A 17,853-nucleotide genomic window follows, 5' to 3' on the forward strand; every position below is an offset into this window, starting at 1 on the left:
ATAGAGCCCTTGCCTAGGTATCCACGCTGGGAAAACGAGAAAAAGGAAAAACCGTCTTGGAGGGCATCTGACAAATTCTATTTTGAAAACCTGAGGCCACCAACTCCTTTACCCACGTGTCGCGTGCAACACTGAACCAGACGTGGCGGAATCAGAGTAGACGGCCGCCCACCTTGCTGGTGTCATCTGGCAAACGCCTTGAGTCATTTAGCTGACTATCTTTGGGATCTGGATCCCCTTGATCTGGGCTGCTGAGTTCGCCTTCTCCCCAGTGGGTTGGATCTATACGAGATCTGCCGCTCCCTATCCTGGTCGGGGCGGCCTGAAGTGGCGGAATTGGCCGCTGTGGTCCACCTGGGGTTGCGAAAAGATCGAAAACGTGCCTGAAAAGGGTGCGAAAAAGGCGGTTTGACCCCTTGTTGAGGGAGAAAAAACGCTCTTTCCTCCTGTGGAGTCAAAGATAAGCTTATCCAATCTCTCTCCAATAAACGGCCGCACTGATCATAAGGCAGAGAAGTCAAGAACTTCTTGAAAGCAGAATCGGCCCGCCATCCATAGAGCTCTTCTGATAGAAATTGCGTTAGCGGCAGCAAGTGCCGAGTAATTAGCCGCATGCAACGACGTATTGATTACATAGTCCCAGGTCCATCGCCATCTGCCTAGCGATCTCAGATATCTCAGCAGGTAGCTCTGCTTCTGCGCGACCCTGTTTAACGATTCTGACCATGAATTCATGGTCTTGACTGACCAAGTCGCTGCGAACGAGGGAGAGAGCGCTGATCCTGACACCTCACTTACTGAGCAAGAAGCTCTTTATGAGGCAATCCGTGGAAACCTTAATAGAGGAACCACTAGAAACAAAACAACAGGGTTTTAGTGGCTAGACGCGACACCGGTGGAACCACCATCGGAGATTTCATCCATTTCTTACGGATGTCCGGCAAATAGATACTTTACTTCGAGTGCCTTTTGACCCAAGAAACCCCCGTCTGGTCGTCCCCTGAGTCGCTGCACTATGTCCTCAAACTCAGGATAAGAGGAACCAATTCCGTGCGGCCGCTTCACTCATTAAAACGCCACCTTATGGCCTAAAAGCCGTGGTGGAACCATCCTCAATTCTCAAGGTTTGACCGACGGCTTCTATGAGCCTGTCTATTATTTCACATGACCCCGGAGCATCCAGGTCAAGGTGTCTGTCTGAGTCGACCTGAGGTCTGCTACCAATCAACCCTGGTGACGGGGAGCGAGAAGCAGAAATTACGGATGCCACAGCACTGGATGGACCGGGTGACACCACAAGGATTCCTTCCACCGGGTCTGCCTGGAGTAAGAGCGGCCCCTGCAGGCCGAAGGCTCTAGTGAGGTGGAGGTCCCCTCTAAGGCCGACCAGCCACTGTCCCTGCCCCTATCAGGGGCTTGACGGAACTCGATTGCCCTCGTACTGTGACAGTGATAGGGCCCACTCCGGGGGGCTTGCACATTGGTCGCATCGCAGGGGAGGGCTCCTGGGCGCGATCGGGCTCGCAGGCTTCTCATAATTTTTGGCTCTGGCATGTGGCAAAAAATTAACCCCTCCAGAAATGCATGCGGCATAAGGGAACGCGATTACCTTTCCCAATCATATTGCAGCCAGGCCTAATTCATATGAGGGTTGAAGGGAAGGGAGGAGGGGAAAAAAACGCCACCTTTAATCGTAGCGAGCCTCCAAGATCGGAGTCACACTTACCCAGTCCTGTGACCCACGTGCTCCTGTCGCTGCCTCTGCGCTGCGCTCCTGTCCTCCGGGTAGGGCGGGCCATTCCTCTCCCGGTCGCGGCCTACCTGCCATGAAGCCGGGGGCTCAATTTGTTCGGAGTCGGCCCCAGGCAGGGGGCGGCGCTGGGAATGACGTCACGCCAGAGGCGGGACTTCCGCCCGCGGCCTAGTCACGGCCGAAGCCGCGGACTAAATTTTGCCTGCACGCCCGCCGCGGGAGGGGAGAAGGGGGGTGTGTGGGGTGGGCCGGCGGCCTACAGGCCGAAGGCTCCAGTCCCTGCCGCCGAAACCCGGCGCCCACGCCTGGCAGAAGGAGGGAGGAGAGAGGAGAGGGAAGGAGGATTGCTCTACACTTCCTAAGATGCCTGGAGCTTCCCGGAACGCTGCCGCAGGCCCTCCCCAGCCCTTCATACCTGACTCCGGCTCTAACCTGCTGCCAGGTAGAGGGGATGGGATGGGATAAGTTTCTGGACGATGCAGGCACCCTAACTCCATCTAACCCCTTCAGGGGGTGAGGAGAGGAACCGTCCGCCGCCTTGCAGCACCGCCGTCTAGCGTTGGTGGAGCAGTGGGGGCCGCACAGACTAGTCTTGTGCCTCTGTGCAAGCCCATGGTTTCAATACCTAGGGGTGGACAGGGCTAAGTCCGGCATCGTGTCCCACGTCGCAGAAGAGGATACGTGGAGGGACACTCGCACGTGCTCGCCCGTTGATGGTTTGGGGAAATCGGACCCTTTCAATAGGATCCGTTGCCCCTGTCTCTTCTTCATAAAATAACAAACAAAAATAGACGTCTGGGGAAAAAAACCCAGATATGTCCCTCGGTGCGGGAAAGGATACGTGGAGATGATACTCAACACGTGCTCGCCCGTTGTTGGTTTGGGGAGATCAGACCCTTTCAATAGGATCCGTCGCCCCTGTCTTATCTTCATGGAAAAAAAGAAAAAGAAGAAAAAAAAAAAAGATGTCTGGAGAAAACCAGACACGTGTGCCTCCAAAGACACTAAGCAAAAAACTGATTTCCGCCCGCAATAGGGGCGAGGGTGTATACTGTGGAGGAGGAGCTAACTTTTTTTTTCCACTTAGTGTCAGCCTCCAAGCGGAAGAAGCATACACCCACAGTATGTGTCCCCCAATGAGACGAAGCAGAATAAAAATATTCAGACACTTAATATAGAACTAGATAATGATGTGATTCCAAAATAGGAAGTAATCAAAGAAAACAGAAAAGTAATATGTGGCTTAACAGCCCATTGCCTGCGACAACACTAACACCCACTAAACATATGCCGAACTTAATTGAGCATATGTTCAGGCATATGATTGTAGCCTGGAGATTTTCGCTTTTTGTTGCCGCCTTAACACTGTCATAAACCCGTCTGTCTGTCGCTCAGTCATTTACTTTTTACGGCCCACGATCACTATTGAAGACCCACCTGTTCTCCATACAGAGGGCATCAATGTCTATGATCCTCTTCTCATGGCCGCCTAGCACATGGTTAAGCTCTTGATTCAACCTCTCAGACTTGTCTTGGTAGGATGATCGCTCCTGCTTCACGTCCTCGAGTTCATCCAGCGCCGCTCTGAGGTCGTGCTCCAGGTTTTCCATCTGGAAGAAAACGTATCATCTGATTATCATTTGCCAACGCTAACAATAAAGATCCCGGTGAAAAACGGGTTGATAACCTGTCAATCACTGTTATTTCGTATGTACGCTCCTCGTAAGCCTCAATTACAACAAAGCAGTCTTAGCTGTCAAGGTTTTGAAAAGGATTGAGCCTTTCGCGAAAAGGACACGGCCTTTACTGTGAGACTACAATACGACCTGAGTCATCATTTCTCTTATGTTTGCCCTTTAGAATCTGGGGAAATGAGAAATGCCTATAAATGAAACAAGAAATTTCTCACTTAAAGGGAATCTGTCAGCAGGTTTTTGCTGCCTTGTCTGAGAGCTGCATGATGTAGGAAAAGACAAGCTGAATACAACGATGTATCACTTAGATAAATGGGTGCAGCCATTCTGACACAATCAGAGTTTTTAGATTTAGCAATACAGCAGAGCTGAGGAAGCTAACCCCGCCCACACCAGGCTCTGTATGTACAATGACCATGGCTGAGGAGCCTATCACAGGAAAGGGCGTGTCACACTAGCAATAAGCTACTGGTGCTAAAGCAATCACTGAAAGAAACCAAAACCACTGAGCTTTATAAGAGAGGCATTACTGAAATCTGTGATTTAAGACCTATTTAAGGAATATTGCAGTTCTGATATATAATATATATGACATATACACACACACACACTTGTGGACTATAAGACACACTGGATTATAGGCCACACCTCAAATTTTGGGGTAACAATGTTTTAAATGAAATGATGGTATGTTTTATAGTCTCGTCGTCCAAGATCTTAATCTGAGCCAAAGACAGTCATTTTACTGAAGCCCAGCGCAGGGAAATCATTGGGAAAGGGGACTCCTCTCCCCAGCACTGACATCTTATGAGAGCCCAGAGTCCGCAGCATCACCCCACTCCTGCCACCGGCCTCCTGAAGCAGTGACCCTCAGGGCTGCTGAAGGGCCCCATAGCTGCTGAAGACCCTCAGGGCTGCTGAAGGGCCCCGTGCCCCATGGCTGCTGAAGGGCCCTGTGGCTGCTATCTTCATCTGTAGCTTAGCTGTAATAGTGAAGTACTGCAGTATATAGAACAAAGCGATAAAATTAACGTAGGCTCAAAATTTTATGATTTTAGGAATTGCCACTACTTAAAGAGAACTCTGCAGCAAGATGTGCAGATTACATCCACGTCTTTGCAGGGGAATTGGTGATGTGTATGAGAACAACAAAGTTCCAGTCACTACTAAGATGTACTAAAATTTTCGAGGGCATAAAGATAAAAAGTGAAAATGTCTTACTATGCAAACATTATCCTTTTACTTATTTTTTATTATATTTTTTTACAGGAAAATCCCTTTGTAAAAGCTTTACAAGGCGGTCACTGAAAAAACCAACGGCCTCCTGTGGTCCGCGGTCCTCCAGCGCCATTCTGGGATAGGTTTCCAGATTTATTCAATAGAGTAGGGGACAACACCGATATAAAGGCGAGAACCCCAAAATGCTAAGATTTTTGATCCACTTTTTTCCCACCTGACTTTTGGAATAGTAAAATCTACAGAACTTTACGTATAACAAAATAACTTCACCCTGATGAATACCGTCATGCTGGAGGCCAAAAGAACATTCATAAGGCTTCTGTCTGGTGACTGGAGGAGAGTTATGGATCCATTCAACGCATGCGCCAGAGGTTTTCACCGTTCATATAGCAAACCTACACTGTGGTGCAAAAAGACACACATATCTGTCCAAAATCCATGAATACCTGCTCTCTAGCTTTCTCCAGCTGCAGCACAAGGTCCTCTCGCTCGTGCGGTGCAAAATGGCGAACTCCAACCTCATCATCTCCGAGTCTTTGCTTGGCAATGGTCAATCTTAACAGCTGGAGACAGACAGAAACACAAGGGTAAAGCAACAATACTAGAGTATTATATTTGTAATTTAGATGTTGAGACCCAGACTCCAGTGATGTATCACTTACTGGGCTGCGTGCTGCAATTTTGATAAAATCCCTGTTGCATCTGCTACAGATCTAGCAGTGCTCTAAATGATGAGCTGTGTATAGCTCCACCCACACCACTGATTGGCAGCTTCTTGTGTACACTGTGTATAGGCAGAAAACTGCCAATCTTGTGGTGGGGGTGAACAACATGGCAGCAAGTATACTAGTCCTCTAGTGATAATCTCCTGCTGATGAAACAGCGATCAAAACTACAGCAAACAGCCCAGTAAGTGACACATCGCTGGAATCAGGGCCTCTATTCCTACATTATGCTCCTTCAGTTAGATGGCAAAAAAACAGGTGAAAGATTCACTTTAAAGGGAATCTGTCACCCCTTTTTTGAGATATCATATAATGATATCATTCAATTGTGTGTCACATAAGGATTCTCTTAGTACTTTTGCTTCCTCCTGACCCCGCACCTTTCATGCATAAATACCTTTTTAATATCGGTTCAGATGTATGTAAACTGCCACGGTCCAGTCCGATGGGCGGGGCTTACTCAACTGCTCCCCCACCTCCCTGTCTTGCTCTACACAAGAAGAAATGCATAGAGCAAGACAGGGAGGGGGGAGCAGGTGAATAAGCCCCGCCCAGCAGACCGGACAGCGGCAGTTTACATACATCTGAACCGATATAAAAAAGGTATTTATGCATGAAAGGTGCGGGGTCAGGGGGAAGCAAAAGTACTAAGAGAATCCTTATGTGACACACAATTGAATGATATCATTATATGATATCTCAAAAAAGGGGTGACAGATTCCCTAGCACGTCCAGCATTTATTTCTCTGACTCGCTCTAAATATTTATGTAATGTACTACAAGTGTATTAAAATACCTAACTGAACATTGTTTTCTCCAGTTTCCAGCACCGCTCCGCTCCTCTTCTGGATCACAAGACCTGAAACCAGACTAGCCAGTTGATACAAGGGTTTCTGAGTGGAGGAAGTGTCACCTTCTCAATGTTGGAGACTCATTCTCAATCTCATGGACATATATTGGGAAAGCCGCTACTGCTCCACACATTAGCCGCTGTGTGAGACGGTAAAACTGCAGTACAATCACTTGTTCCTGAAGAGGACCAGAGCAGCGCTGGAAACTGAAGAATGGCTTCCATAAAGTGTAGCGCCACCTATGGGGCGACTGCACGAAATACGAGCAGCTAATCTGACAACGACTGTAGCAATGTACATACGAGAGACAAGTTCATATGTGCCCACGCCGCCTCCTGTCATGTCGCCTCCGCACCAATGACTGCTTGTTGAAGCAGTCAGTCCTGGAGATCGGAAGTGCGTGCTAATGCTGGACCCAAGCCCATCACACATTAATGGCATACATTTTCATGTTAGCCTTCTAAAACATAAAACATGAATAAAGCTTTCATCCAGAGTGAGATCTGGGGTTATAATCATGATGTAGCCAGCCCCAGTGCTCAATCAGAGCTACAAGAAGTGTGTCCTCCAAGGATAAGCAATCTTGAAAGGAAAGAGTTAATACATGCTAATGGGGTCACTATAAACTTGTGCTCCCAGAGTGCACAGCTTAGAGACAGTAGTTACAAGGGGCCCCATTATGTGTAGAGTGGTCCCAAAGGGGTAACTGGCAGGATCGGAGTTTTCTCCTTCCATTTATGGGAGGATCATGGCTGTTGCCGCTGAGCTTGTGGGCACTGCTCTCCTCTTAAGGGGGCTTTACACATAGCGATATCCCTAGCAATATCGCTAAAGCATCACCGATTTTGTGACGCAGCTAGCGATATCGCTACCTTGTGATACTTACGTCCGACCGGCTCCCCCGCTGACTATCGCTGACCGCGCAAGATCGGCCTGGTCCATTTCTCGTCGTCAGCTTCCTGCTGGCGCCGACGAGCGAGCCATGGACGCAGGCGGAAAACGTCACCCTCGCCGCGTCTGAAAGGTGAGTACGACCGCTGCTGCATCGCTAGTGAAATCTGCCTGTGTGGCAGCTCACTAGTGACCATTTAGCAATGCACCAGCGATCCTGACCGGGTCATATCGTGGTCGGGATCGCTGGTGCATCGCTAAATGTGACGGGGGCTTTAGGCACCAAGTCCCCAAAGAAAAATTAAACTCATTTCCTGTACCAGTGCTGTTCCAGTGATGCTGCAGAGATTGCGTGACATAACAATGTCACATCACCCACCGGGAACAGCCGCGCTGACATCGCTGGATGGGCACGACTGAAGTGGGGGGGGGGAGCACATTGTTTTTATCCTCTATGGGGCCTTGAATTGATTAAGAAGAGGCCGTCTAGTAGTTGACAGCTACACTAGAATGTACGGTATGTGGAGTGTGTTTTCAGTCTTGGCACGCAGTAGCGCTCAGTTGAGCTCTCTCGCACCCCTGTTTTGGTGCTCGGTGAGCTAACTACTCTTGGACCCTCAAAGTTCGCTAATTATGCAAATTGTCTCTTCAGAGAGGAAGAGGACTAGAACTCTAGTGCCACCTATTGGAAGTAGCAATCCTAAAAGTCATGTAACAAGGCTCGTTGAAGGGTCGACATTGACTTTTAGGATTGCTACTTCCAATAGGTGGCACTAGAGTTCTAGTTTTCCTCCTCTCTGAAGAGTCAATTTGCATAATTAGCATATTTCCCAGAGAAGCATTGCGGCTTTAAGTCTCCTCATCTCGACATGCTTAGCATGTCATTCTCGGCAAGGAGAAATGATACTTCTTGGATACCCCCAAAGTTCAAAACTTCTCACATGTTTCTGTGACACATCAAATGTTTTCCAAAAGTACAGTCTACTGCCTGTTACTTCTCACTGGTCCAGCTGATGGTCTACGTGAAAAAGCATGTGTGGTGACAGATATCCTATAAATACACTGTAGTGTTATCGGACAATGACTCCTCCGATGAAATCTCATCATTGTGTGCTAATAGCCATTCAGTGGATAAAACAAAGCCCAGCTTTGTAGAAAGAGGCTTAGCTCTTTACAGACAGCCTCAGATATCACGTAGACCCACCACACAAAGCCGTACCCCACGGACAACACATGACAATCCATCACCTTGTTGTCCCCCTGGACTTCTCCCAGTCGCTGCTGCAGTTCTTTCATCTCCACTTCCAGCTTTTTGCTTCTTTCCCGAGCTTCCCCCAACAGCTGTGCCAGGTTTGCCTGCAAAAGTTTATTGTTAGCCCCCATGTGCCAAAACAGAGAATCCATGATTTCCACAAATAAAGAAAAAAAAAAAAACGCATTATAAGGAAGCAGCTATTGTGTGACAGCCAACATGGCGGTCATCCTAAATCCCACAGATTACCTACTGTTCACCGTGATACATGGTTAGGAGGAAGGATATGAAGCCGCCTCTGTTTCCTCTCTGCTCTTTATGGGACCATGCAGGGTTATTACTCTTCCCTAAATTTTTTTTTTAACAGAGGAAAACCATCCTAAAACAAAGATGATATATTTTATAGTACCTGCTTTCTTTTCTCAGGGGGAAGCGATGGGTCTCCATCCTGTAAGCAGATAAAAATTTTAAAAGAATTAAAATATAGGAAAACATACATCACAATCACATCACTGATTTCTTAAAGGGAATCTGTCAGTAGGATCGTCCCTCCTAAGCCGTCTATATGGGCGTGTAGGTAATAGGAAGCTGAATACAATGATACCTTGATATCTGCCATCCGATGTTTTATTCCAGAGAAATCAACGTTTTTCTTAATATGTAAATGAGGCGCAGTCTCTCAGGGAGATCTATGTCCGGCCCATAGAGCTTAACAGCTCATTTACATATTAAGAAAAATATAGATTTCTCTGGAATAAAAGATCAGATTGCAGATATCAAGGTATTGTTTTATGCAACTTTCTATTACCTACATCTATGGCTTTTCACGGTGACAGGTTCACTTTAATCTCTGAAAATTGGGGGTAATAAATTAGCTTCTTTTAGATTTGACAAGATGATACTCGATTCTTAAGTCAGAAGCTGTTCCTCACAACACATCTGGTAAGGTCGAGCCTGCATGCTTTCCCAATTTGGAGAGGGGAATAATTCACTGCCAGATTTATGGCTTCACTTCTGAAAAAAAAAAAAGGTTGGACAAGTTGAACATGCCTCATTCTTATTTTTTTTCCCCACATAACATCGACTGTCAGAGTGAATCGGCACTCCTCCATATCCACAGATGGTGGGATGGTGCTGACAAAAGGTGACAAGTTTGGACGAGTTTCCTCTGATGTGTATGGCCACTTTTAAAGGGAACAAAGTCCACCTGTAAAAGCTGTAAGCCTAAAATACCACCACAAGGAGTGGTACAATGCCTGACACAAGGAAAGCGTCAGCAACAAAAACACATCAATGCAATGAAAAAAAGCAGTTCTGCAGCAGGTGGGAGCGTCCACTGGATATGGAGCTCCGCTCCACATGAAGATGTACGGTACATCATGCTGCCGGTGGGGGTGGCCGGTGTTGGACCTCCACCAAACTCATTTTCATAACCTATCCCAAGGCTAGCTCATGAATATCGGAGCAATGACCAAACCCCTTTCTCGCCAGGAGATACATTATGTTGGTATATGCGCTTCATCAAATGCCATAGCATTCTCATAACTGTGCCACAGTGACAGTGCCCACGTCATGACAGCATCCAAAGTGGTCCATATCAATTGGTAGCCACAACTCAACAGAAGACATACACTACATATAGTGGGGGCTTCAGATTCTCATTGAGAGGCCTCAAAAGTGAGTATTAAAAACAGAATATGTCTCCTGCCTAAAGAGTTCCCCACTCAAAAAAGATCTAGAAAGAGAATCATTATGCAGAAAATCAGGAAGCTGTCCGTGTAGGCAGCGATACGCGTTGGACTGGTGCAGGCAGGGTGTCTGGTGCTCTCCATATGGTAACTATGATCCTTTACTGATTGTTTAGCATGTTGTGGACACTCATGGATATGATCTAGGTCAGATTAGGCTGGTATGGATATATATGGGTGCTAAATATGTGGCAATCCTATTGGGCCAAAATTTCTTGTATTCTTTTACTAGCACATCCATGTGTTTGAATTTGGTATAATACATACAGTACAGACCAAAAGTTTGGACACACCTTCTCATTCAAAGAGTTCTCTTTATTTTCATGACTATGAAAATTGTAGATTCACTCTGAAGGCATCAAAACTATGAATTAACACACGTGGAATTATATAATTAACAAAAAAGTGTGAAACAACTGAAAATATGTCTTATATTCTAGGTTCTTCAAAGTAGCCACCTTTTGCTTTGATTACTGCTTTGCACACTCTTGGCATTCTCTTGATGAGCTTCAAGAGGTAGTCACCGGAAATGGTCTTCCAACAGTCTTGAAGGAGTTCCCAGAGATGCTTAGCACTTGTTGGACCTTTTGCCTTCACTCTGCGGTCCAGCTCACCCCAAACCATCTACAATGAAGGGAGCTGAGAGCACAGTGAAGGGAGCTGAGAGCGCAGTGAAGGGAGCTCAGAGCGCAGTGAAGGGAGCTCAGAGCGCAGTGAAGGGAGCTCAGAGCGCAGTGAAGGGAGCTCAGAGCGCAGTGAAGGGAGCTCAGAGCGCAGTGAAGGGAGCTCAGAGCACAGTGAAGGGAGCTCAATGCACAGTGAAGGGAGCTCAGAGCACAGTGAAGGGAGCTCAATGCACAGTGAAGGGAGCTCAATGCACAGTGAAGGGAGCTCAATGCACAGTGAAGGGAGCTCAATGCACAGTGAAGGAAGCTCAATGCACAGTGAAGAAAGCTCAATGCACAGTGAAGGAAGCTCAATGCACAGTGAAGGAAGCTCAATGCACAGTGAAGGAAGCTCAGCGCACAGTGACGGGAGCTCAGCGCACAGTGACGGGAGCTCAGCGCGCAGTGACGGGAGCTCAGCGCGCAGTGAAGGGAGCTCAGCGCGCAGTGAAGGGAGCTCAGCGCGCAGTGAAGGGAGCTCGGCGCGCAGTGAAGAGAGCTCGGCGCGCAGTGAAGGGAGCCCGGCGCTCAGTGAAGGGAGCTCAGGGCACAGTGAAGGGAGCCCAGGGCACAGTGAAGGGAGCTCAGGGCACAGTGAAGGGAGCTCAGGGCACAGTGAAGGGAGCTCAGGGCACAGTGAAGGGAGCTCAGCGAACAGTGAAGGGAGCTCAGCGAACAGTGAAGGGAGCTCAGCGAACAGTGAAGGGAGCTCAGCGAACAGTGAAGGGAGCTCAGCGAACAGTGAAGGGAGCTCAGCGAACAGTGAAGGGAGCTCAGCGAACAGTGAAGGGAGCTCAGCGAACAGTGAAGGGAGCTCAGAGCACAGTGAAGGGAGCTCAGAGCACAGTGAAGGGAGCTCAGAGCACAGTGAAGGGAGCTCAGAGCACAGTGAAGGGAGCTCAGAGCACAGTGAAGGGAGCTCAGAGCACAGTGAAGGGAGCTCAGAGCACAGTGAAGGGAGCTCAGAGCACAGTGAAGGGAGCTCAGAGCACAGTGAAGGGAGCTCAGAGCACAGTGAAGGGAGCTCAGAGCACAGTGAAGGGAGCTCAGAGCACAGTGAAGGGAGCTCAGAGCACAGTGAAGGGAGCTCAGAGCACAGTGAAGGGAGCTCAGAGCACAGTGAAGGGAGCTCAGAGCACAGTGAAGGGAGCTCAGAGCACAGTGAAGGGAGCTCAGAGCACAGTGAAGGGAGCTCAGAGCACAGTGAAGGGAGCTCAGAGCACAGTGAAGGGAGCTCAGAGCACAGTGAAGGGAGCTCAGAGCACAGTGAAGGGAGCTCAGAGCACAGTGAAGGGAGCTCAGAGCACAGTGAAGGGAGCTCAGAGCACAGTGAAGGGAGCTCAGAGCACAGTGAAGGGAGCTCAGAGCACAGTGAAGGGAGCTCAGAGCACAGTGAAGGGAGCTCAGAGCACAGTGAAGGGAGCTCAGAGCACAGTGAAGGGAGCTCAATGCACAGTGAAGGGAGCTCAATGCACAGTGAAGGGAGCTCAATGCACAGTGAAGGAAGCTCAGAGCGCAGTGAAGGGAGCTCAGAGCGCAGTGAAGGGAGCTCAGAGCACAGTGAAGGGAGCTCAGAGCACAGTGAAGGGAGCCAAGCGCACAGTGAAGCGCACAGTGAAGGGAGCTCAGAGCACAGTGAAGGGAGCCCAACGCACAGTGAGGGCGCTCTCAAGAATATTACCGACGGCCTGCTCTGTAGCATGTGTTTACAGTGTGCATGAGTGAGGGGTGACTAACTGCTCCCTGCACCACCCCAAGGACTGGAAGAGAGCATGAGCAGAGTGTGCAACGTAAATAAACACTGAAGATATATTACACAGAACATAAGGTTGGACATAAAAACTTGAGTTATTACCTCAACACTCGTGTGCTGTGGAATATATCTTCAGCGTTTATTTAGGGTGCACACTCTGGCTGGCAGAATTTGTGGACATGTGACCCTGATGACCTCACCACAGGTCCTTCTGAACATCTATATTGTTGCCTGCTTATGATTGGTCAGTGTCATAAAGAAGGCAGAAGTACACGCCCCCAGTGAAATCTATCTAATAACAACCACTTGGACTTAAAGGGGTATTCTCATCTCAAAGGTCCTATCCCAATAAGTAGTAGGGGTAATAATAATAATATTGGCAAATACTTCCAATTAGAAATGTAGTATAGCTCTTCTGCTACTTCTCTTACCCCAAGTGCATGGTTTTGCAGTAGCTTAGGTTTCCATGGTTATGACCACTCATTAGTTTGGTAGTGGTTGTAACCTTGGATACTGAACTATACTACTAATTGGAGGTATTTAGTAATATTATTATTATTATTATTATTATTATTATTCCTATTACATATTCTGATAGGATCTTGGAATAGCCCTTTTAACTAAAGTTAACTTATAAGATGCCAAATATTTAATTGCTGATAACTCTGCAACGGAGAGACAAAATAAAAAAAAAAAAAGTAAATAAAACAACTTTTTATTCCACTTTGCAGCCATGATTACATTAAGGGTCCAGTTCAACATGAAAAATTTGGTGAAAGGTCCTACTTTATGGCCCCTCCAACTTTTTATTGCCCATGTTGTACACCTGGGAAAGACGGTCATGATCCATCTACTTCCATGCTGAGGATAGGCACCCTTACTTACTACACTGCTTCTGTTACAAGTGATTACGGAGTTTTTTGGTATTGATCAATAATTCTTGGAATGCAATCAAGTCTCAAATGTGTTGCCAGATGCCGCCATCCCCCACACAAAAACATACTTCTCTAATGCTCGCTTTCCTCTACGGCTCTTGACCCAGCTCTCTGCCATTTTTTATTGTTACGCTTTCCTTGTGCAGAACAATTACTCCCTTCTCAAACCCTAAATGCACAAATTTTATTCTGGGGATTGAACTTGAAAATCAGAATGCTATTGTGTTCTCCTGTGTGTTATACAAGAGTGACTGTGAAGGAGTGGGTAGTAACACAGCTGCTAATGACATGACGTCAACCCTAACAATAGGCTCCTTCCAGCCGGCATCCTGGAGACATTGGCACTGAGGCTTTATATTGGATTATTGGACGTCAAGCATCACAAGTATTGCCTTACTGACCAACTAACCTTTGCCGGGGAGGACAATGTCATAAGCTCTTATCTCTGCTAACTAAAAACTTTGAAGTAGAAAACTCTCAGTCTTCCTACTCTGTGCCTCTCAAAAAATCTGCATCCGTTACAGAAGTATACAATTTTATCATTACTTTACAGAATTTGAAACTATTTAGAATGTATTAAACCAAATGATTATTGTTCTTTTTAACATGAATTAACGGTTAACTGCAGCTTGCATATGTAAAGGGGGCATTTACCGTATGTACATTTTATTCTAAGTACATTTTTTTCAAAGTGCCTTGCAGTTAAACATGGCAGTTAGAAAGGGCAGGAAACAGGTAAGACATTTAAAGAAACCTATTCCCAGTACATTTGGATTGCAACCAATATGCACCATATGTATTTGTATAATTTATATCCTGGCTGCTGCATTCACACACGTCCACCGTCCTTGCATTAACTCTTTACACTCCATCTTTATCAGCCCCTCTGTCCTTTCCTCTCCTATGTATAGCACTCACACTCTTTTCACATTACTAAATTACACAGATCCATTCAGTCCCACCATCCAACACAAGAGACGCTCTCACAAATCACTTAACGATCTGCTCTCTCTTTCTATCCTCCTTCTCCTAGTCACAGAAGATATCTCTCCCAACCCTGGCAGCTCATGCTATAGCACGTCGAACCCCTCAACTGCTTCACTCAGAAACCCCTCAAATATCATTAATATTCCCTGCATGCCTTCTGTCTCTTAATTGTTCCCTTTGGAATTCTCGCTCAGTGTGTGATAAAATCTCCTTCATCCATGACTTCTTCCTTTTTGATTCTCTTAACCTTCTGGCTCTTACTGAAGCCTGGATCCAGCAGTCAGACACCGCCGCTGCTGCTCTTTCATATGGTGGACTACACTTCTCTCATACCCCAAATTCGGACAACAGCGCAGGTAGAGGCAATGGTCTGCTCCTATCACCCAAATGTACCTTTCATGTTACCCCCCAAGAACCCTCACTTATCTTCCCTTCTTTTGAGGTCCATGCTGTCAGACTCTAAATCCACTTCTCCATGCTAGCGGTGGTTGTGGATCGTCCTCCGAGTCTCTCCCGTCAGTTCCTGGATCACTTTGCCACCTGGCTTCCACATTTTCTATGCTCTGACATTCCCACCCACATCATGGAAGAATTTAACATCCCCATTGCTTTTCCCCTCTCCCCATCTTTTATTCACCTCTTATCTCTAACCTCCTTCTTTGGCCTTTCGCAGCTTACTAACTCTCCTATGCATGAAGACAGAAACTCCCTCAACTTGGTCTTCTCCCAGCTTTGCTCAATGTATGATTTTACTAACTCCCCTCTCCCGCTCTCTGGCTACAACTTTCTTTCATTCTCTGTCAAGAACTGCCATCCCACTCAGGACACCCCCACTTTCCACACTTTTGTAGAAATATATGTGCCATTAACACCCAGAAACTTATGATGAATTTGCAGTCATCATTGGTCCCAATCTCCTCCCTCTCATGTCCTGATGAAGCTGCACCTTCTATATATAGAACAACTTATCACAGACGTCAACATCCCTGGCTCACGCTGCAAACACGTTTCCTACAATGGTGCTCCAGGTGCGCCAAACGCCAGTGGAGAAAATAAAATCTGCCTGAAGATTTCATCCATTATAAGTTTATGCTTAAAACATACATCACTGGCTTTCACCTCTCCAAACAAACCTATTTCAACACCCTCATCACCTCACTATCCAATAATCCTAAATGTCTCTGACACTTTTCATTCCCGACTCAACCAAAGAGTGCAGGCCCCAACCACGGATCTGTATGCTGACGATCTGGCCAATTATTTCAAAGAAAAAAAATTGACCATATCCAACAGGAAAATTTCTCCTAATGCCCTCATACCATGCACTGTCCCCCCTCCCCCACTGCATCTAGCTCACTCTCTGACTTTGATCCAGTCACAGAAGTAATAAAGTGATCAGGCCCCTTGCTTCTTCTCGCCCTACTACTTGCACCAGTGACATCTCCTCCAGTTCATATCCCCTGCTGTCACCACTCACCTAACAAAAATATTCAACCTCTTTCTCTCTTCCGGTATCATTCCCTTCTTTGAGCATGCCATCATACATCCATTATTTAATAAAACATCCCTCAACCAAAACTGTACCGCTAACTATAGACCTGTCTCTAATCTTCCCTTCATCTCTAAACTCCTGGAACGCCTGGTCCACTCCCGTCTTATCCACTATCTCTTTGATAACTCTCTTCTCAAAGCTCTTCAATCCGGTTTCTGCTCTTTACACTCTACTGAAACTGCCCTCATTAAAGTCTCTAATGATCTACTAAGAGCTAAATCTAATGGTCATTACTCCATACTAATTCTCCTGGATCTTTCTGCAGCATTCGACACTGTGGATCATCAGCTTCTCCTCATTATGTTCCACTCCATCGGCCTCAAGGACACCGATCTCGCCTGGTTCTCCTCCTATCTCTCTGACCGCTCCTTTACTGTATCTTTTGCTGGCTCCTCCTCCTCTCATTTTCCCCTTACTGATGGGGTTCCTCAAGGATCAGTCCTAGGCCCCCTCCTCTTCTCCTTGTATCCTGCCCCTATTGGACAAACAGTCAGTAGATTTGGTTTCCAGTACCATCTCTATGCTGATGACACCCAATTATACACCTCTAGTCCTGACATCACACCTGCATTATTACAAAACACCAGTGATTGTCTTACTGCTGTTTCCAACATCATGTCCTCCCTCCCTCTATCTGAAACTGAACCTGTCAAAAACAGAACTCCTTGTGTTTCCTCCCTCTAATAACTTACCTATGCCCAACATTGCCATTTCAGTTTGTGGCACTGTCACACCGTCTCTGCATACTCACCCGGTCCTCGCTCCCACGGCGGTCCCTTCTGACAGGCTCGCGGCCGACGGGGTCTCTGCATGAAATGCGCATGCACCATAGGCCGCGCCTCCCTCCTGTTACTTGTGCTCCGGCAATTCCCTGACCCGGAAGCACCTACGGACCAATGGCAGACCTGACAGGGCCATATCTGGCCGCTCCCCCCTGAGGGAGGCGCCTGATCGTTGTGTTTGCTAGCACACTGGGCCCTGTTTCCTCATGTGCTCTCTGCAGTCTCGCAGTCCTGCCTTCCGTGGTCCCTGCAGTAGCCCCGGTCCAGTGCTCCATGGGTCCAGCTATCTACACTCCAGTCCTGCCTCCGGTGTTCCTGCTCCACCTTGCTATCCTCACTCCAGTCCTTCAGTCCTACTCCAGTCCTGCCTCCGGTGTTCCTGCTCCATCCTGCTATCCACACTCCAGTCCTTCAGTCCTACGCCAGTCCTGCCTCCGGTGTTCCTGCTCCACCCTGCTATCAACACTTCAGTCCTACTCCAGTCCTGCCTCTGGTGTTCCTGCTCCATTCAGCTATCCACACGCCAGTCCTTCAGTCCTACTCCAGTCCTGCCTCCGGTGTTCCTGCTCCATCCTGCTATCCACACTCCAGTCCTACAGTCCTACTCCAGTCCTGCCTCCCGTGTTCCTGCTCCATCCTGTTGTCTATGCTCCAGTCCTGCAGTCCTACTCCGGTCTAGTCTCCAGTGATCCCGCTCTGTTGTCTACGCTTCAGTCCCGCACTCCTACTCCAGTCCGTCCTGAGCCGCCCCTCTCGGTACCGGCTATCGTGGTACCCGAACCCCTGGGCCTGCTCTTAACAATCCCTGTATAGGGGTCGGCTCCACCTGGCAGCTCGCCCGAGGCCCCTCGGTGCCACGGTCCAGAGGGTCCACTCCTGGAGATTTGTCTCCTGACCAGCCATGGTAACAGGCTCTATCATTACTCCCCAGCAACATGCCCGCTGTGTTGGGGTCATACTTGATTCAGAGCTTTGACTCACCCCCCCATATCTGACCACTGGCTCGCTCTTGTTATCTGCATTTCA

The 17,853-nt window shown here is 47.6% G+C and overlaps 1 protein-coding gene across 5 annotated transcripts in view; it reads right to left on the reverse strand.

The window, feature by feature from the left end:
* Window positions 1-17,853, reverse strand: part of CCDC149 (coiled-coil domain containing 149) — a 140,794-nt gene that overhangs the window by 58,252 nt on the left and 64,689 nt on the right. For all 5 annotated transcript variants that reach the window (XM_073574683.1, XM_073574685.1, XM_073574682.1 and 2 more), the window contains exons 3-6: window positions 8,815-8,853; window positions 8,402-8,509; window positions 5,133-5,249; window positions 3,191-3,363 (exon numbers count right to left, since the gene is read on the reverse strand). In XM_073574683.1, coding sequence (XP_073430784.1) covers window positions 3,191-3,363; window positions 5,133-5,249; window positions 8,402-8,509; window positions 8,815-8,853 — 437 coding nt within the window. The remainder of the gene's footprint in view (window positions 1-3,190; window positions 3,364-5,132; window positions 5,250-8,401; window positions 8,510-8,814; window positions 8,854-17,853) is intronic.

Source organism: Dendrobates tinctorius, unplaced genomic scaffold (assembly GCF_039654945.1).
Source record: "Dendrobates tinctorius isolate UK_male_01 unplaced genomic scaffold, ASM3965494v1 ptg000039l, whole genome shotgun sequence".
NCBI lineage: Eukaryota > Metazoa > Chordata > Amphibia > Anura > Dendrobatidae > Dendrobates > Dendrobates tinctorius.